At 52.9% G+C, this 20,637-nt stretch overlaps 1 protein-coding gene across 2 annotated transcripts; it reads right to left on the reverse strand.

Moving 5' to 3' along the window:
- Window positions 1-1,426: 1,426 nt before the first annotated feature.
- MAT1A (methionine adenosyltransferase 1A) lies at window positions 1,427-18,411 on the reverse strand. 2 transcript variants are annotated; one of them, XM_021699791.1, is made up of 9 exons: window positions 17,738-17,831; window positions 14,356-14,433; window positions 13,445-13,567; window positions 10,206-10,318; window positions 9,833-9,976; window positions 4,938-5,156; window positions 3,605-3,787; window positions 3,182-3,315; window positions 1,427-2,543 (listed from the first exon to the last, which is right to left on the reverse strand). In XM_021699791.1, exons 1-9 carry the CDS (start codon window positions 17,829-17,831, stop codon window positions 2,441-2,443), a joined length of 1,191 nt encoding a protein of 396 aa, XP_021555466.1. In that variant the 3' UTR covers window positions 1,427-2,440. The 2 variants fall into 2 exon arrangements, with proteins under 2 accessions (XP_021555466.1, XP_021555467.1); XM_021699792.1 differs by adding an exon at window positions 18,191-18,411 and having other exon boundaries at window positions 2,529-3,315; window positions 17,738-18,107.
- Between the last annotated feature and the right edge of the window lie 2,226 nt (window positions 18,412-20,637).

Raw genomic sequence — 20,637 nt, forward strand, 5'->3', positions numbered from 1 at the left:
GTGCAGGAAGCGCCCCCCCCCCCCCACAAGGACTGTCTTTCCAGGGGCTTCTGCTCCCACAGTCTGCTAATACAAATGTCACCTGTTAATTCTCCTCACCGAGTGTGTGAAAGGGAGATGTGCCCCTTTAAACCTGTTTAAAGGTCTGGCTCATCTCTCTGCAGACCAAAACCCTCCTTCGCTCCCTTCGTTTGACTTCAGTGATTTAGCCAACGGACAATATGGCCTGAGTGCTCCCCTCATGACAGTCTTGCTGCAGATAATCCGCAGGGAGGGCACCAGGCCGCAGGGTGGTAGCACGTGGTGATGGAGCGCTTGGGAGACTGGGTAGCCCCTTGCCAGCCGGGTGCCTGGGTCACGTTCCTCACCCTCTGGGCCTCAGGTTCTCCCCATGAAACTCAGCGGGGTGTGGTGAGGAATAATTACAGGAATGTGGTGACAACGCAGTCGCTGGGGATGTGGAAGCCTTAATCTATGCCGGAGAAGCCCACACAGACAGGAACAGGGGGCCCTGGGTGGGGGAACACAGAGCAGGGGGTACCCCCCTTTGCTCGGGCCTGGGGGATGCTCCTCGAAGGTGGGGTGTCTGGAGGTTTGCAGACAAAAATTAAGCATAGAGTAGTTGTTCCTTCAGTTTGATTCACTCAAGTGCTGTTTATTCCGTTTGATTTATCCTGTCCTAGCAGGAGCTATTAATAAAGGTTCTAGATTCTTATAAACAATGTTGACCCCAAAAAAGATCTTGTTTCTCTAGGGGGTGGGGAAAGTATACAATTGTGATTTTGACTTCTAATATGGCCCGAGTGAGAGGAACTCGCCGCCCACAAACCTGCACCTCCCTCTCCTGGAAGGAGCTTGAGACTTGCTGGGTGACCAGTGCCCGCAGACACATCAGAGCCTCCAGAACGGACACAAGCTCTAGGCTTAGATGCAAATTCGGGCTTCTTTTTTCTTCCCGGAAGAGCTGCCTTTTCTCTGACGGAAAGAGAAGAGCCTCAGGTCTTTGTGCTTCAGGCCTAGAGCCCAGATGCAGGCAGTCTGCTCCCCAGATGAGACTTCGTGGGCTGCCTGTCCCAGCCAGAACCAGCAGCACACGCCCTGGAAAGAAGCCCAGTCTCCAGCTCTTGGGATCCGTGGAGGCACCCACCCAGCCTGTGGTCTGGGCAGCTAGGGAGAAGGCCGAGATGCTGCTGTCAGAGGCCCAGGCTGAGGACAGGAGGGGTAGGTAGTACTGGCCAGGGATGGAAAGGCAGGTGAATGTGCAGCTTCCAAGACCCTAGCACACCGAGGACCACTCAGGCCCCAGGGGTACCATGGCCCAGAAGCCGCCTGGCAAAGGCAGGATTCCCTCATGACATCCCAGCCAACTTGTCTACCACTAGGAGTTCAGCCCTGCCATCTGGGTCACAGATGTTTGGGCCTCACAGCTGGCCTCTCTGAAAGGGGTATCTGAGGGGCTCACCCACTTATTCTAACAGCACTCAGACAACGAGGCCGAAGAGAGAGAAGGACTTGAAGGACACAGGGTTCCGGGGCCCTAAGGGGCTGGCCACCTGAGGTAGGACAAGCTGCTTCTCTGTCCTGACTTTGCGTATCACTGGGCTCACCAAGAGCCAGGGGTTAATCCCCTAATCGCAGCAACCTCGGGTGTTCAGGGCAGAGGTCACACAGCTTCATCTCAAATCTGCTTTTCCATTGTTCAGGCCTGCACCTGGCATGAGATGGCAACAGGGCTGCGGGACGTACGGGTTCCTGAGTCAGAGCTCCGGGACTCATGTTTAGGTCCTGACATGTGTGGCTGTGGGACCTTGGGAAAGTTACATACGTAGTCTGTGCCTCAGTTTCCTCCTATAGAAGTGGGAATGAGGTGTTACCTCATCATGTTGCAGTAAAGAAGAAATGAGATCAGTAATCAGCTCAGTCCTTCACACATTTGTAGACGCTTAGGAGATGTCAGCCCCTGTTCCTATCTTGGCCAGATGCCTAGCCCGGGAGGCCTCTGTGAAGGCCCTGGCTCAGGACGCAGGCCACAGATGTGAAGGGCAGACCCGGCACACCCAGGATCCCTGAGATCTGTGAGGGAGGAGCGGACGGCTCACGGGGGAGGTGAGTGAGGGGATTTTCTCTTGACGGGGGTGGTTTTTCCACTAAATGAACATGGCCTAGGTCTGAGGGAAAAGCAGGGGAACATTGTGACTATCGTCCTGAGGAGATGTGACACCCAGCACCAGCAAGCCTCCTGCCATTCACAGTGATGACAACATAAGGCTAACCCGAGGGGTGCGGCGTGGTCCAGGAGGGGGTGGGGGGTGAGAAGGCACTCCCTAGGAGGGCAGTCAGAGCCCTGGGTCTGGGACATGTGAGAGCTGGGATGCTGAAGAATAGGAAGCAGGCCATCCAGACGCGTCCAGGGCCAGGCTCGGCCCCGCTCCCACCAGCTCTAAAACACAAGCTTCTTGGGAATTTCCCACGGGAACTCGCTTCTTCCGAAATGGCCATAGCACGCCGTCTTCTGGTAGATGGGCTTCTTCAAATCCAAATCCCTGCACAGTCAGCAGAGGAAAGGGTCATTTTAAATGGAAAAGGAGCGAGTTTCTCTGAATTTTGAGCCCAGTAGTGATTATCAGAGTGCGACGGTCTTTGCATGGAGTGTCCCCACTCAGAGCAATTTCCCATAAACTTCCCTGTCTGTGCCACACCACCCCTTCTGAGGTGACTGTCCCTGGCCCTCAGGAAACAGGCTCAGAAAAACACACCCAGGACCCAGAATTTGAATTCTGGCCTCACCGTGCCTCTCTCCTCTCCTCTCCACTCCCCTGGCCTGGCGCAGACCAACAACGTCACCAAGCTCCAGAAAGCAGGGATGGCATTAGAAACAAAGGGAGATGGGACTAGACCTGCTGGCTTACTTCTCAGCATTCGGCCTCACTATTACTTTTCTACGACCCTCCCCCGCCACCTGCTCAAAGATGGCCCCACTGGAGTGTCTCTGGGCCAGCCTCCTTCAGCCTGAAAGCAGGCATCCTGCATTTGGGGTGTGTCCTGCTGGTCCAGGAGCCTGGAGGCCCTCCTGCTTTGGGGAAGCTGAAAGTCCTTCCTTCTGTCTCGCTTCCAGTGGAGCTGAGCCTCTGGGTGAGGGAGGAGGAGGGGCCTGTCCGGCAGCGGTGGGCGGTGCTTTTACCTGACGATGACACCGGGCCGAAGGTCAAAGTTCTTACTGACCACATCTAACAGCTCTCTCTCTGTCTTCTGAGAGGTTCCGTAGGTGAAGATGGAAATGGACAGTGGCTCAGCCACACCAATGGCATAGGAAACCTTCCAGAAGAGAGCAGGGTCAAGGGCAGAAGCCTCTGTGCAAACGTCCTCAGGGAGGGGCAGCTGGAACCACCCACTTGCCCAACGTGCTCCCCAACCTTGTCTGCCTAGAAAAATCCCCACCATCTTCACAGTGATGTATGCCTGTCTCCTAGAAGATTTTTTTCCCCTCCCTCAGGTTTTCAGGGTACGCGCCCCAGTGCCCTTGGCAAAGTGTGTGGGCGTCCCACCGAGCCAGCACGTCCTCACCCGGGGCCCAGATGGGGTGGTCAGAGTGGGGCCCACCCACCTGCACGAGCACTCTCCGGCAGAGCCCCGCTTTCACCAGGGACTTGGCCACCCAGCGGGCCGCGTACGCCGCCGAGCGGTCCACCTTGGTGTAGTCCTTCCCAGAGAAGGCCCCGCCACCGTGCGCCCCCCAGCCGCCATAGGTGTCCACGATAATCTTACGGCCAGTGACGCCCGCGTCCCCCTGCAGAGGGAAAGGAGGACAGGGAGGGAGGAGATGAGAACCAGGGTGCCCAGGGGGCAGGGCGGGGGGCAGCTGTAGCACGATGACGGCCGCTGCACTTACGGGGAAAGGGTGCCCTGAAGCTGCCTGCGGGCATTTTTTTCAAGACCTCCCCTGCCCCCCAGAGCCGGAAAACTTGGTCTCTAACCCCAGTTCAGTCACTGACCAATTACAGAAGCCAGATAACCTGCCAGAGCCCCATGAGAAAGTGCAAACGATGGGCCAGAGGTTCTCTGGAATCCCAGCCAGCTCCTACCTCAGTCTTTGTTTGTATGAGTCAGTCATGCTGGAGAAATCCAACTGCAGGCAGGAACTGGGCTAAGTACGCCCCGGGCTGTGGCCCTGGCTGGTGGCACCCAGCACATGCCACGGTGCCCATTTCCTTCTGTGTCTGCTCTGTGCGGCATCAGGCAACCACCATGTTTTGAAAGGGCAGGGGCTCCGTGTTCAGTGCTTTGGGGAAAGACTGCGTACTCTATCCCCCTGCTTAGAGACCCACCATTCCCACCAGCACATCTAGGCTTTGAGAAGTCCTACAAGAAAGGACAGTAAGCTTTGCCTTTCTTTTACCCTGTGCTTCTGTAAGACACTCGGTCACGGAACCCACTACGGGGGCTCCGCTTGGTGGCAACGCATCCCCAGTTGAGGCACCCCTGGCAGAGGTCAAGCAGCCTCTCCGGGGTGCTCTGCCAATCCCCACTTCCTCTCTCCTGGAGAGAGAGAAGAAAGGGGGCAGCAGGGGTCCCCATCGAAACACCTGCCCCCACACAAGTTGAAGGCAACCTGTGGCAAAGACCCCGTACTGCCACCTGGGGAGGCCAGTCATCTGCAAGGGTGAGTCGGCGTCTCAGCAGGGCCAGGTAGCAGCATAGGCAAGTATGACCAGGGGAGGCCAGGCCGCACTAGGCGGAGAGTTCTGGGGACATGTCCCCAGTCCCGCATGCACTGATGCACACACAGCAGGCCCCATGGAGTGCGAGCCGACCTCACGTTCTGTCCAGGCCCAGACATGGCTGAGCCACACAAAGCCACCTCTTCTTTTGTGCTCCGGCAGGTAAGCAACCCCAGTAACAAAGGCAAATCAGGCCTCTGCTCAGAGGCGAGGGCGCACCTGGGGACCGCCAATGACAAACCGCCCGCTGGGCTGCAGGTGGTAAATGGTGTCTTCGTCCAGGTACTTGGCGGGCACCACGGCCTTGATCACCTGCTCCTTCAGAGCCTTGCGCATGTCCTCCAGGGTTATGTCCTCGTTGTGCTGTACAGAGATGACGATGGTGTGGATGCGCACGGGGATGACCGCGCCATTGTCCTGGGTGTACTGAACTGTCACCTGTGGGTCACAAGGGCAGGAGATGCGCTGAGCTGAGGACACATCGCTGCCAGGCACAGACACCCAGGAGCCAAGTGAGGGGGGCCCCCTGTCCTCCGAGGGCCTGCAGGAAAGTTAATCTGACATCTTCTTACGTTGGAGCAATTGCCACGTGCTATGTATGGGCTGACTGGGTATGAGGCATAAGCTCTTCCCACCTATGACCCCTATTAGTGCCCCCTTAGAGACTCAGGGTTACAGAGTTTCTTCTCATTTGTGGCCCAACTAGACTCCTCCCCTTCTGTCTCAGAGGGCTCTGGGTGCCAACGAATGTCCCCCTGGCCAAAGCCCTCTCCTGACACTCCACGGCCTGGAGCCAAGGTATCCTGGCTTCTGCCAAAGAGCACAGGCGTCCAAGGGCCAGGCCGGCTGCCCCAGCCCCTCAGTGGAAGAGCTCTGGAAGTGCATGGGGCCGGGGGACTTGCCTGCTGGAGGGACAGGGTGAGAGGGGCTCAGGTCAGGCTGGCTGAAATTGAGGGGGCAGCAAGCTCCGGATGGCCAGCCTCTGGGTATCTGAGCTAAAGAAAGGAAAAAGCAGAGAGCACGTGGAGGGAAGGAGCCCGCCTGCAGTACCCCTGCAAGTGAGCAGTTCAAATGCTCACTTCTACCCAACTGGGTCAGTGCTGTGCCCATTCTGGGTATTACTAGTCTGGGCACACCACGCTTGCAGAGCGAGAGGGAAGGGGACAGTGAGGACAGCAGGTGAAGCTGGGAAAGCAGCTAGAAGAGGTGCCCAAAGCTGTGGGAAGCTATTGCTCGCCCTGTTTTAAAGATAGGAGAGCTGAGCTTTCAGAACCTAAGTACCTTGGTCAAGATCACACAGCTGATAGAGCTGGGCTCTGCCCTGGGGCTACATGGCCCGGTAGCTGGGGCTCTGCCCAGCAGAAGGCTACCACTCAGGGCCCTGAGGGACACACGGGAGCCACAGGCCCCAGTGCCCCCCGAGGCAGTGTGGACCCATCGGGCTGGGGGGGGCCTGGGGTATGTGGGGGCTGCAGGAGTGCGTCTAGGCTAGCTGTCCCTGGTAGCAACGTCCTGCCCCAGGGCCCTGAGAGGACCTCGGGACAGCCAACGGTGCCTCCCCAGGGCTGTGCCTGCAGCAGGATCTCTGCCTGCCCAAGGGCCCTCCGATATCCACCAAACAGCGGCCTGTTTCAAACTCCTACTCTGTGTCCTGCCTGGTTCGAAGAGCCAGAGGGTGGAGTCCAGAAGGAGGAAGAGAATGAGCCCTGCCCACGTGATGTCTGATCCTAGCTCGAGAGGCAGGTACGTCTGCGTACCGAGCACAACCTTTAAATGCTGGGCTACGTACACACAGCTGCGACAGGGAGCCAGAGCTGGGGTGGGGGCTCCCAGGAGGGGAGGCCTGTGGCCGGCTCTGGGACCACTCCCCCGCTCCCTGGACTTCCCGCTCAGCCAGCCCTAAGTCCCGGGCAGCATCCATGTAGAACTACACAACTGTGGCAGGGCAAAGGGTTCCAAGTAAGCCCCTTATCTCCCCATGTCAGCAAGATGTGGGGAAAAATACACCATGGAAAACACAACTCTGACCAGGTATAAAAATAGCCATCCGCCCTGCCTCTGGAGTCTCTATATCAGCAGCAAGAATTTGTTCAGGTGGAAAGACTCATCCTGTTCACAGTCAACACTCTGCTTAGATGATGAAAGTCCTTCTCAGATGGGCTCTGGAGCCGGCCCAGAAACCGGTCCTGATACCGTGTGGCCCACGGTGAGGCAGCCGCGGGTGGGGACCCTCAGACGGCCGGGGCAGACCCCTACCTGTGCCCCTGCAATGCCAGGGGCTCGCCCCCCCCCGCAGCAGGCCAGTGAGGCGGACTTCGGTATCCAAAGTAGCATTAAGAGGTTTCCGTGTAGCCCTGCAGGAAGGGAGCCCCCAAAGAGCACATCCTCGCTCCCCCCGCCCCCCATGGGCTTGGAAGCCTTCAAGGACTAAGCGAGATGATGCAGGCCTTTCCTGTTTTGGCTGGTCCCACGGGGGTGCCTCCGGGCCTCCCTGTCACACAAGGAAAAGGAAAGCCCTGTCGCTCAGCTTCTCCCACCCCTGTTCCACGATTGTGTTCTGCGAATCTCCACCGCACTTCCCGTCACAGCACGGGGCTCTGGCCCAGAACGAGGCCGGGCACGCCAGCACCTGTGTGCCCCTCTCTTTTGATGCCACCACAGTCTTTGCGTGATAGCTCCCCTGCCCCACAACCTCAGAGAACCCCTGAGAAGTGCTGATGGTTCCACTCCCCACCAAGGGGTCACATGGAGAACACCACGAAGGGTTTGCTTGAGGCCGCAAATGCACTTCCTTGCCCCAGGTTCAGCCGAGCTGCAAGGCCTCCCACCTGGGCTGAGAAGGATGCACCTCGGTGCAGATGGGGTAACGGGACAGTCACATGCTCCATGCTGAGCTACACAACCACATGTGCTGAATTCCAACCACAGGAGCCAGAGAAGGCCCCGTGAGGTGGTGGCCACCAGGGAAAACCACAGGAGGTGGGAGCTTTGCTGGCCATTGATGGACAGGGGAGAACCGAGAAGATTCCAGGTAAGGAGGAGGGTGCGAGCACAGGTGTAAAGCACTGGAAACAAGGGGAACATGAGTGAAATCAGCCAGATTAAGCCGACTGGGGGAGGGGAGGTAGAGGAAGGTAAAACCGGAAGACCATAAAAGGCTTGGAATACCAGAATAACAAGCAGGGGGTTTGTCCCCCTGTAGGAAGCAGAAAACTGCAGAGGATTCTACTATATGTTGGCTAACTGAACATAATAATAATTAAAAATAAATAAATAAAAAGTCTGAAAGGAGTTAAGGGGAGTTTCCAGGCAGGGAGAATCCTCGGGGGGGCACGGTGGATCCTGGCCCTGGGAACCAGGCCGGAGAAGAAGAGATGCTCTGGAGGGAAAACGCCTAAGGAGGGAAAACGCCTAAGGGAAAACTCCTCTGTAAGGAGACAGAGGGGGTGCCGAGCAGGAGGGGGGGCACCACCACACTCCCTTGAGCTGAGGGGGAGGTGACACTGAGGCTGCACACGATAGCTCTCGGGCACAGGTGTTTGCAGGGTAGATGAGAAAGACGGCCGCTGGAAAGGGGACGTGCACCCCGATGTTTACAGCAGCAATGTCCACAATAGCCAAACTGTGGAAAGAGCCAAGATGTCCATCGACAGGTGAATGGATAAAGAAGATGTGGTATATATATACAATGGAATATTATGCAGCCATCAAAAGGAATGAGATCTTGCCATTTGCAATGATGTGGATGGAACTGGAGGGTGTTATGCTGAGCGAAATAAGTCAATCAGAGAAAGACATGTATCATATGACCTCACTGATATGAGGAATTCTTAATCGCAGGAAACAAACTGAGGGTTGCTGGAGTGGGGGGTGGGGTGAGAGGGATGGGGTGACTGGGTGATAGACACTGGGGAGGGCATGTGCTATGGTGAGCACTGTGAATTGTGCAAGACTGTTGAATCTCAGATCTGTACCTCTGAAACAAATAATGCAATATATGTTAAGGAAAAAAAAAAGGAAGAAGAAGAAGAAAGTAGCGGGAGGGGAAGAATGAAGCGGGGGAAATCGGAGGGGTAGACGAACCATGAGAGACTATAGACTCTGAAAAACAAAGTGAGGGTTCTAGAGGGGAGGGGGGTGGGAGGATGGGTTAGCCTGGTGGTGGGTATTGAGGAGGGCACATTCTGCATGGAGCACTGGGTGTTATGCACAAACAATGAATCATGGAACACTACATCTAAAACTAATGATGTAATGTATGGGGATTAACATAAGAATAAAAAAAATTAAAAAAAAAAAAAAAAAAAAGAAAGACGGCCGCTGATTCAGAGACCCTGCAGGTAGAAGCTTGGGGCACCAAGTGGGACACGGTGGAAACTGGGTGTGAGCGTTGGTGGAGGGAGAGCGTGTGCAAGAGGTGCCAAGGACCTGCTGGAGGGCGGAAGAGGAGCCAGGGAGGAAGCCCCGGGAAAGGGGTCCGCAGGGTCACCAGGGTTAAACAGGGCAGGGACGCGGAGCGCGGAGGCAGACAGGGCCCCTCCACATCCGCTAACACTTGCATCACGGCTGACCTTCAAATGTGGACGTGGGTGAGGATTTCCCCCTGCCTGGAGGGGCGAGGTCAGGGCCCGAGGGGACAGGGAGTCCAAAATAGCAAGGGGAAAGCCTTTTCATGAGAAACAGGGGTAAAGGGCCACAGCGAGACGCAGACAGCACTTGTCAACTCAGTGTTCGGTCTTTGCTCAAGGGGTGGAGGCCTGTGAGGTGGAAGGGCAGTGACCGAAAGTCTGAAACCGATTAAGCACTGTGAGGGGGGGGCCAGGGAATCACATGACCAGAGTCAACATATGCTAAGAAGGCAAAAAAGAAAAATCTAGAACAGTTTTTTCCATTTTTCTGTATTTTAAGCATTTTTTCATAATAAAAAAAAAATTGGGAGAGAAAACATCTAGACCTGAAGAGTTTTCAAATAAATAGTTCTTTTCACAATCAATAATTCTTTGAGTGTCCTGACTGAACATTTTTATCTTAATCATGACACGAATCAAGAGGGCCTGGGGGCGCTGGAAGGGTGTGTCTGGGCTCCATGGGGGGAGCAAAAGGAGGAGGCTCACCTGAGTCTTGGAGTCAGGTCGCAGCCAGGGGAGGACCCCAGAGCGTCTGAGGTCTGCCATCCGGGCGTTGAGTTTGTGAGCGAGGATAATAGTGAGGGGCATGCACTCTTCCGTCTCGTCGGTGGCATAGCCGAACATCAAACCCTATAGCAGGGGAGAGGGCCGACTGAGCAAGGCCCACTGTAGACGACGGGACAACTTGCTTCCAATCTAACACCTGGCTGGTACTCCAGTGTGTACTGGGTACCTCGTGCACGCACCATCTGCACGGGACTGTGCTCAATCCAGCATTCGTGACCTTCCGAGCCAGGGCGGAGACAGACAGTGCTATCCCGACGACCTGACAAGGAGCCCACGCTCCCTGTTTAGTTACCTGATCTCCGGCCCCGACATCCTGTTCGTTTCTGTCCAGATGTACACACTGGGCAATATCCGGGGACTGCTGCTCCAAAGCCACCAGCACGTTGCAGGTCTTGAAGTCAAAGCCTAGGCAGAAGGGAGAGTGGGCCTTAGTGGGGAACACAGGTCAGGCAGAGCGTGGCTGTGAGCTTCCTGGCCGACTGCTCTGCTCCCGACGTGGCATTTGGTGTTGGGGTAGGTGGTCTCTCACCAGCTGGGGTCTGTCTGGGCTCAAAGTTGAGGCCCAGGGGTGGGGAAGCCCATGCATCCTTCCCATATGACCATCTGGAACTCTAAGTCAAAGAAAATCCTCCACAGTGCATTTTACTATATTAAATTATATCCAGATTAAAAATATATATCCTAGGGCACCTGGGTGGCTCAGTTGGTTAAGCGTCTGCCTTCAGCTCAGGTCATGATCCCGGAGTCCCAGGATCGAGGCCCGTGTCGGCTCCCTGCTCGGCAGGGAGTCTGCTTCTCCCTCTGACCCTCTGCCCTCTCATGCTCTCTCTCGCGTACTCACTCTCTCTCAAATAAATAAATAAAATAAAAAAATATATATATATCCTGCACAGAACTGCAATATAAAAACCAGATCAAGAGCTACAGCCACTCTGGCTGAAGAGTAGGTGGGTGACTCATGGCCCTGCCCCCTTAGGCACCTTGTAAGATCCAGGCTGAAAATCGCCTTCCAGCACGGCAGTTTGGAAGCCCAGGGATGTGCCTGATGCAGGTATTAAATATATTGGACAAATACAGTGCATAGGAACTACTCAGACATGCTCCCAGACCTAGAGTCCTCTGATCCCAGGCTATGCACAGGGCTTGGAGCAAAATGGAAAAGGCACCCCTCTGGAGGCTGAGGCCCCGTCTGCCCATCCCCAAAGGTCAGGCACGGAGATGGAGGCTGTTCTCCCCAGCAAGGGGCAGCAGGCCTGGAACTGGTTCACGGAGGTTTGGCCAGTGGCAGCCCAGCCCAAGGAGCCCGGGAAGGGGCCGCCACGCCCGGACAGCACACTCATCTCTCTGTAGGTCCTCGGGCCTTGCTGGGCTCAGCCATGCGGACTGTGTGAATGAGGGGCTGAAAATCACAGAGGCTCCACCACAAGGCCAAGCGTTAGTGACAAGCTGAGTAACTGTCACTCTTCCCAGTCTATTCAACCTAGGCTGCCAGTGTGAGCTTACTACAACCAACCAACCAACCAACCCAGATCCAGTCTATTGTTTCTGTACATGCTTCATGTGGGGACCCCCCACCAAATGAAGCAGAGCCCAAGCCCCTCAGCTCCACCCAGCCCCTCCCAGCTGAACCGCTCTAGCCAAATGCACTTAAGTGTAGCCTTCAGTGTGGCTCGCTTTTCTACCTCCACTAGGTGTCTCTGTGTAGAATACTCCTCCTCCTCCTCCTCCTCCTCCAACTGTCCATCCCCACACACCCAAATCCAACCAGCTCTCAGTAAATGTCCCTAGACGGCCCTAGACTTCCCCTCCCCCTCCCTCCCTTCACTGCACACTGTGCCACCGACTCGCCATGGGCACCTCACACTGCACCATTTAATGCCAGGCGTGCCCCACTCCGGGAGCATCAAGACGCCTTTGTCCCTTGCAGCTTCCTGTTCCCAGCAAACGTTTTTGGACACACAAACCAATGAACCATCTTTAGAGGGCTGCCAAGGACTCACCATTGTGCATTAAACATGTTGCATTTTTCCTAATCACTCTCTAAATGGTGAATCTTCTCAGCGCTGCAAATCCATCAAGGGCTCCAAGTGATTAGGAAACATGGAATTCAGGGGACTAAGGGGAGAGGAGCAGGGCTCAGAATGGCAGCCAGTCCGTGACTGTGGCCCAGAGCCGTAAGGGGCAGTTAGCCTGGGGGGCCCCCTAAGGCAGCCACCATGCTGCGCGGGGTCCTCTGGGTATGGGCACGGGGACAAGCTGGGCACAGCAGAGCTGGGCTCTCTCTCGCTTCTCTCTCTCTAGGAGACATGGCCTCCTGGGAAGTTTCCTTTCCACCTAGTGCAGAACAAGACTTGCTCTTGAATAAGGTCTACACGTATGTAAACAATCGGCTTTTCCTTGTAGAACAGGGTGACGGCTCTGCATGGTGGCATGTGGGGAAGCTGCTGATTGGGGACAGAGTGTTTCCTCTATGAACACCCTCATGCGCTGACTGGGAGATTTTGCCTGTGCTCACTGGTTCTCCTGCTGCTGATTCCTGATATGGCCCCCCCCAAACTTTCATGTGCTTAAATGAGTGCTCCGGGCGGCTCCGAAGGCGGCTGCGCTGAGCTTCTGTGTCTGCGCCCTCAGGGGTGAGGGGCTCTCGCTCATACGGGTACAGTGCCTCATTCCAGCCTGCCCCGACCCACGGCGGCGGCACACGTCACCCTAAAGACCCAGTAGCTGGGAGGTCAGTGCCCACAGGCCTTCAGCATCTGGCTCGCGTGCTGTTCTCTGAGGCCGCTCCAGGCTGGGCCCCTTCCCGGCCTGCCCCGTCTCAGATGTTGGAATCTGCTTTGCGCCCTTCTATTCTTGCCAGTTGTCTCCCCCTACGCCCACCCCGATCACGGCGCTCCTCCTCACTTCCTGCCAGGGCCTGTGTCCCTTCCCTGGAATGCAGGCTCCCACACTGCCTGGCACTGGAGCCCACCTCGGCCAGCCTGTCCCCTTCACCTGCCATGGGTACCGGTTCTGGGTGGAGTCGCCTTTTTCTCTATCGTGAGAAGCAGCATATGGAAGCAGAAAGCACAGGAGTCCACATGGGCAGCCACCTGCTGGCGGTCACCTTACGCAAATTATGGACATTCCCAAGCTTCAATTTCCTCATCTGCAGGAGGAGTATGGCAGAGGGCCTCAAACAGTTAAAAGGACACCTGCAAAGAGCAGCCCCAGGGCCTGGCAGAGAACACGTCCCCAGCAGGGGGCAGCTCCCCTTACTCAGTGGGTGCTTCTCTCTTCCAAAGCCTTTGCCTGCACCACGAAGACCAGAGTCAACAAAGGACGGACGAACGGACAGACACGCGGTAGTTCAACTGGGCGCCGTCACGTGGGCCACCATGCTGTCGCCAGAGACTTTGACCCCTGACCCTGCCAGGCGGGTCTAGGAATGTTTTCCTCCCGGTGGTATTTGCACTAGCCGAGGACCGAGAGCCTCAGCTCGCACGCAGCGTCGGGGCGCCCACGCATCTCAGACCCGGGGCCCCGCCTCACCCTTGGCAGAGTCGTCGTAGCCAATGTGCCTGATGGCACCTCTCACCACCCGCTGGTAGTCCACCGTGGCTGTGGAGGTGATCTCGCCGCACAGCAGGACCATGCCCGTCTTACACACCGTCTCTGCGAGACAGGGAGAACAGTCGGCGGCCACGAGCCAGCGGAGGGGGGCCCCCCTCCCAGACCTCTCGCAAAGGGTCTCACAAGGCATGGATTCCGGACATAAGAGAATAATGCTAACAAACAGAGTAAACCCCAGCAGAAGTGCTGAGCACGGGCAGATGCCGCCCGGGACACTACACTTTGGACAGAACGGGTCACACCTCGCTTTCGCAGCCAGCAAGCCACCTCCTGCTCGCGTCATCTTGAACCACTTATTTAACCTCTCTCAGTCTGCTTGCCCGTCTGCTACCTGAAGACCACAGTTCCACTGGACCACTGTGTGGATCAGGGTGAGACCACGGGGGTAGGCGGCTGTCATATAGCATGTATCCGGGCCGCCTCTCCTGCCCCTTCTTGCTAACGCTGCACCGCAGGCTGAGATCCTGAGATCAAGGCGGGCCAAGCTTCTCACTGGCTAGTCACAAAGATATCAGGGTGAGGGCCACCCTCAGAGGGCACAGGTCCCTGCGGCGCTCAGTGCAGGGGCTAGGGCGGCGCTGGAGAGGGAGGAAGCCGTCTGTGCGACACACAGTGAGGACAGAGGGGCTCTGGTCTCCATGCGGGCACCCCCTCTCCTGTGACCTTGGCCAAGGCCCTGATTCAGCTGCACCCATGATCACTTTGGGGCCCCTCCAGGTGCTGGGGCCCCTGACTGCCTGCTGTGCCCAGAGCCCCAGCACAGGCACAGGCAGAGGCCTCGAGCCCAGCCCGCTGAGGTCTTCAGCAGGGAGGGAGCGGGCATTTCTTACCACAGGCCACCTTGGCATTGGGGTCCTGCTTCAGATGGGCATCCAGCACGGCATCACTGATCTGGTCACAGATCTTGTCTGCACAAGAACGAACATGTGTGAGAATCACAGAAATATTAGGTAATATAAACTGAAATGTTAAAATAATTAGATATTTGGTAAGTTTACATATCAAATTTACCTACCTAAGAGGACACTTTTTTAAATATAAAAAATTAGGAACTTTTTGAAATTTTTATTTCTTCCCATTTCTGCCTAATTTTGGATGACTTATATAAACTCATAGCATTCCCTAAAAAAGAAATACATCCCAAAATCACTTCTAAGAGACTAAAGCAATTCACACACATACACACACACACACACATTCTCCTACTAAAAAGCCTCTTATTCCTCAAGATATTCCCTTTAAGTCTAAAACCTAGAAAACTCCTAGAAATAGAAGTTAAAATAGCTAACAACATTGGTAAGATTAGGTGCCAACTCGTAAAATCAGATGGGACAAACAGATATGTTGCTCCGCAGGTTCTAGAAGCTGCAGCGTACTGTATATATGATGCTACGCCCAAATCCACCACCCCACCCACAGGAATTCCAGAAGAGAGCCTCTATACATCACTGCTGTTCTGCAGAACTTTTCCATAAGCAGCTCTCAGGTCATGCCCATGGCCACGCAGCCTCCTGAAGGCTAGATGTCCTAATAGCTGGGTTTGACCTCAGTCAAGGTGGGACTGACAACGGCTCAGCATAAGCTGGGATTTGATCTTCTTTTTTCACTACTTGCCTTAAGGACTCTACATGGTTGAGCTTGCAGACCCTCAATGCATTGCACATTGGAAAAATCCACTCTTGTGTTGGGGTTGTGTGAACTGTCACTGTTCACAGTTTCAGAAATAAAAGTGACATCTATTTACACATATTACATCTCATTTAATGTTCAAAATACCCATAGAGTTTGCACCTAATAGATTAATAAGGTTTTTTTCCAGGTTTATCAAGGTATAATTGGTGTACAAAAAATCTGCATAAAATTAAAGTATACAATCTGGGGAGTCTGGACATGTGAATACACTTATGCAACCATCACCATAAACAAGGTAATAAACATATCCATCACCTCCAAAAGTTTCCTTGTGTCTTTCTGTTTTGTTTTTGCTTTTCAGTTTTCATATTAAAGATCTAGATCCAGAATCAAGTGGTTCTGCTCTCACAAGTGCACCATTTAAAATGTTAATGTCAATGCAACTTAAAATATTAATCTGCCATTCAAGGTGAATTCTCTAAACTTTCCTTCAGAAACTGCTACTACACCTTGAGGCTCTCTGTGCAACCTCCCCCCAGTGTCAGATCCTGGTTGTAAATCTAGGTTTGTCCGAGGCCACCCCCTCTGCACACCCCTACCAATGAAGGCCTGCTGCTGAAATATCCCTTTTAGGCCTACCCATCAGGACTCCTAGGGCTACTCACATGCCGACTATGGCTGACTCTGCTTCTTCCAAGGACGCAGGTCACATGTCCCCAGTCCACACAGGGAAGTGGGATAAGGGGTGTTAGGGATAAAACTGGAGCTAAGCAAGACGTGTTAACATAGCTCCACAGACTAAAGGAATGCCTAAGGAGGCCCTATCTGAACAGTCTCTTTAGGTTTTCAGAATTTCTATCAATATCGCTCAGTAGCTTTAAGGTAGCCAATAGCTGGTTTTCTTGGAAGTTGAAAAAAGCATGCATATTATCCTCCTGGTGGAGAAGTCAGCACTGGAATGACAAGCAAGCCATCACCAAGCCTTAGGGGAAGCTGACTTACATGGACAGTTAATTGATTGTGGCAAGTGAAAGGAGAGTCAGACAAACTGAAAGGCTACCATGAAGTGGACAAAACAGCTAACTGGTTGGCTAGAATTTTTCTTCTCTGTCCACTGAGCGCACTGCTCTATGTACGAGGGGACCACTGGCCACTGCGTGTTAAGGATGCATGTCCACATCCTCTGAGTGGAGCAAATCCTTCTCCTAACCCATGTATGGTCTTCATGTGTTACACACAGAAATGAATCCGAGGTTATGAGCATTGTAGATCTAGAGACTTTATAAAGTTGTGCACAATGAAAGAGGCTATTTGTTTTGAATTGAGCTAAGTCACCTACAAAACCCAGCTTAAGCCAAGGTTTCTCGATAGCGGTACTGTTGACATTTGGGGCTGGAAAATTCCTTGTTGTCGGGGGGAGGGTCTTGTGCATTCAGGATGTTTAGAGCATACCTGGCCTCTATCCACTAAGTGCCCATAGCACCCCAACCCCTCATGGCAGAGTTATGGCAGACAACCAAAAACGTTTTCAGACAATGCAAAATGCCCTTAGGGGAAAAGGGGCAACATCGCCCCCTGTTGAGAACCACTGGCTAAAGCATATGGAAAGAGTGGTGGGTGTGAGGAGATGCCCAGAGCTGAGTTACAAGGTATGAGAGAACATGGATGAGGAAGATGAAGAAAAGGTAGCCTTGGTGATAAGTTACCAAAACTTCAAATACTCAAATGAATTTTGAAGAAGTGCTCAAAGACATAAATCAGTGTGTCTAGCCCCCAGGATTCTTCTAGAACAGTAGTTCTCAGAGTGTGGTTCCCACAGCAGCAGAGTACTTATTAAAAATGCAAATCTTGAGCCTCACCCAAGACCTACTAAATCAGAGACTCTGGGGGTGGGCGCAACACTCTGTGTTAGCAAGCCCACCGGGTGATGCCGATTATCCCTGAGGTCTGAGAACCGCTGATCTCCAACCTGAGGCTCTGATCATGGGCCTCACTGTTCTCATGTGTGAGCCTCTCCCATTTCCCCAGATCACCAAAAACTGCTCGAATGTTCTTCCTCTTTAGGAGGTCACCTGTACTTCTCTCAGGTAACATACCTGAGGCCTTCAGGACCTGGCGAACTATCTCAGCGACTACTAGAATGTGCTGTTCATGCCTAGATTGCATGTGCCTTACATGCCAAACTCAGTGACCGTGGTCTTGTCTGAGGGAAGATTGTCTGTTAACTTGAGTCACTCAACAATAATAAAGCTGTATCCTCCCTGCTCCCCAAGAATATATATAAAGTTGATATTTGATGATATAATATCCCATGTATAATATGTTCCGTCAACCCACTGTGTGTCCTCTGCTGTGGGTGGAGGAGGTGGGCACAGCACGAGCCCTCAGCTTCATTACCTCACCACTTCTCGTTTCATACTCAGTGACTGTTTTACAAAACTATAAATTAATAGAATGAAAAACACCTCATATTGTGCCTCCAGAGGTCCCGCAGAGTAACCAACACAAACTGTTTTTAAGGCCTCTCGTGAAATGACTCCCCTGGCCGCGGCTGCCATGGACCCACGACCACCTACTCACCCGGGTGTCCCTCTCCGACCGACTCCGATGTGAACATGAACGCTCCTTCTTCACTTAGAGAATGGTCACACAAGCCATCCACTGGGCCATTCATCTTTGCACGCTTCTCCACGCAGTTTCTTCAGGGTAACGATTTCAATGCCGTGACTTTGCCTGAGGTTTGTTTGGGTTTTTGGTTTTGTTGGTTTTTTGTTTTTTTTTTTTTCCCTTCTGTAAACCCAACAGGCTTGTCTTTGGCAGAGCCACGGGGCTCACTTCTGCCCAACGGCCCGCAAGCACGTGAGAGGGAGGTGAGGATGGTGAGGAGGGAGGAACTGAGCGCAGATGTGTCACTCCCTCCGACTGGTCACAGCTTGCTCCTGAGTGACTCCTATATATGGAAAAGTGAAAGTGCCTGAATAATCATGTGAGAAAATTGGAGGAGTCCATTTCCTGGGAGGGGGTTCTTCTTACCTTGAGGGATTCCAGTTGTCAGCTCGGACGTCCCGAGCGCTAGCGTCTGGCCAATGTATGGTAAAGTAGGCTGTGTAGATTCTGCAGAACTGAAGCCCCTTTGGGACTCTGCTTCAGCTCTGCAGCTAATCTCCATATTGCTCCAAGGTTAACATCCCATGTTGGGGGGTGGGGGTCTGTGGTGACTCAGGGATACAAACAGGCAGCCAGGAACTCTTTCCCAGAGATACAGTTTAGGCGAAGACTGCAACACAGGGTGGCGTGTGCCAGTGGGTGCTGTCCTTCCTCCCCCACACCTTGTCAGACTTGGGCTCTCCCCCTTCTTCTACCTTCTCAGAGCTAAAGCATGCACCTGTATTCTGAGTCAGCTTGGATGTTACACAACACATTCATTTAGAAGAAAAGCTTTTGCGCCCATATTTTTCTGCTAATAGAAATCGCCTTAACAGTCAATGTCTCTAAGACGCTGGCAGTCACATTGACAAGCAAAATGTTAAGAAGTATCTGGACAGGTTACAGAAGACAATGCTTTCTTTGGGAAAAGGAGTCTTGAGAGACGGATTCATTACAGGGAAATTATCAGAGTCCAGGTTCCCAAAGCTCCCATAAGATAAATTAAACATCTACCTATTCAGTCCTGTATACCTGATCAACACCCTGCTCACTTGACTCCTACACATTTTTTGCTTTGACCAAGAAAAGAAGTGGACAGGCTTACATCTTTAGCCAATTCAAGCACTAAATGACAGCATCCCACTCTCTCTCTCTTCATTCTCTCCCACCCTCAGATCTAGCTGCATCCTCCGGCCAGGACAACGGTAGGGAATTGAGATCACAGACAGTGAGAATGGGTGGAGAGACCAGTTCCCACTAGAAGGCAATAAAACGTAAGCAGCCAAAAGCCTGTGCACCAAACACTGGACTGTGGGAAGCAAAAGTTTGGGTGCAGTAACCCCCACTAACAATTCTGCTGCCCAAATCCCCTCTATACTCAGAATATGAGCATTTAAAAATTTTTCTCTGGTGCTCCAAATCTTGAGTGTTGCCAACTGGTCAGCAGTAGCAATACTATCCCCCCAGGGAGAAACTATATGAAAGTGACCTCTTTTGGGATGAAGTAAGGGATTCTACATATACATATTTCATCAGAGGCATTTAAGAAAGAGTGCGTTGGAATGCTCAGGCACAAGATTGCTGAAGATCCAGAGAGGAAAAGGCCACTGGGAAGGGATGGAAAAATGAGGATCAAATAGGGACTTTAGACAACATAGCCTTGTCCTTGTCAGCAGACAGGAGTCCTCCTGTTTGCACTTAAAATATTTCAACATCACTGTCCCTTTGCAAATTTCTTCTGGGTACACTGGTTTCAAACCTGGAGGCGATATGAGCTAATGTTTAATGTGAACTATAGACCTAGGTTAGCCTAGCAGCTAGAACTATGGTCATTATGTTTTAACTCTGCTTTAAGAGCAAGATGGAGTTTAAGTAGCAAGTACTCTCCAAGGTCCCAGAGCTGGCAAGAAGTCAGAGCGCAAAGCTGCCTAACTGTCCTTTGAATTCCAGAATGACTGAAAGCATGGGGCGGAGGGGTATGTCCCATACAGGGAAGTGGTGCTTTCGGAGACATAAGCAGAAGGCTTCTGCAGTCTGGACACAAATTCAGAGTGAGGGAAGGATCTGGAAGCACCAAGTTCAGTACCCATCTTATATGTGAGTCTCGTATGACATCCCCACTAAATCTAGGCCACCTTTATATTCTTTCAGCCCATAGATGTTAATAAGCAGTACACAGAACGTGGTGGGTGGGAGTGCGGGCTTCAGGGCTGGAGTCCTGTCTGGCCTCTAACACACTATCCACCCTGGGGCAGGCTTCCTAACCGCTCAGCTTCCGCTTCCTCATCTGTAAAGCAGGTTAAATGATTACCTATCTCACGGCATCATTGTGAGAAATAGATGTGGTCATTCAGGTGGGATGAGGATTGAGCATAGAGCCAGTACACAATAAGACTTTAATGAAATATTACTTAAGCACCTTCTATGTACATAATATATGATTTTCTTAGGTATAAGGATAAAATGCAAGGCCGTAGCAATGCTGAATCAATCAAAAGATTTCCCTCTTCTAGTAAATGTTACCAGTTAGAGAAAAAAAATTGCATTTGCACCAAGAGTTAAAACAGTGGCTTCAATCTACCCCCTTCTGACTTAGAAAACTGAACCAACAGGGACTTTGCCATCATAAACTCAAATTAAAACCTGCCTTACGCACATGCTGTCCCTTACGCATGAATTGTCCTAATGTCCCCCCCCACCCGGCTCCACTGATTACCTAAGTTCAATTCATTGTGTCAAAGGCCCAGAGTTGATTTCATTTCCATGCAGCAACCTTCAACTCTGAAGCTTTGCTGACAAGCTCTGAAGAAACTTGGCTTTGAAAACAAATATCG

The sequence above is a fragment of the Neomonachus schauinslandi genome, chromosome 6 (genome assembly GCF_002201575.2).
Source record: "Neomonachus schauinslandi chromosome 6, ASM220157v2, whole genome shotgun sequence".
In the NCBI taxonomy this organism is placed as follows: Eukaryota; Metazoa; Chordata; class Mammalia; order Carnivora; family Phocidae; genus Neomonachus; species Neomonachus schauinslandi.

Excerpts from the sequence above, each read along its gene's own strand:
- MAT1A (XM_021699791.1), bottom strand. The coding sequence starts at position 17,831 with ATGAATGGCCCAGTGGATGGCTTGTGTGACCATTCTCTAAGTGAAGAA. Across the intron at positions 14,434-17,737 it reads GGTCGGAGAGGGACACCCGG|ACAAGATCTGTGACCAGATC; the intron begins GTGAGTAGGTGG and ends GTTCTTGTGCAG. Across the intron at positions 3,316-3,604 it reads GCCGGAGAGTGCTCGTGCAG|GTTTCCTATGCCATTGGTGT; the intron begins GTGGGTGGGCCC and ends CTCTTCTGGAAG.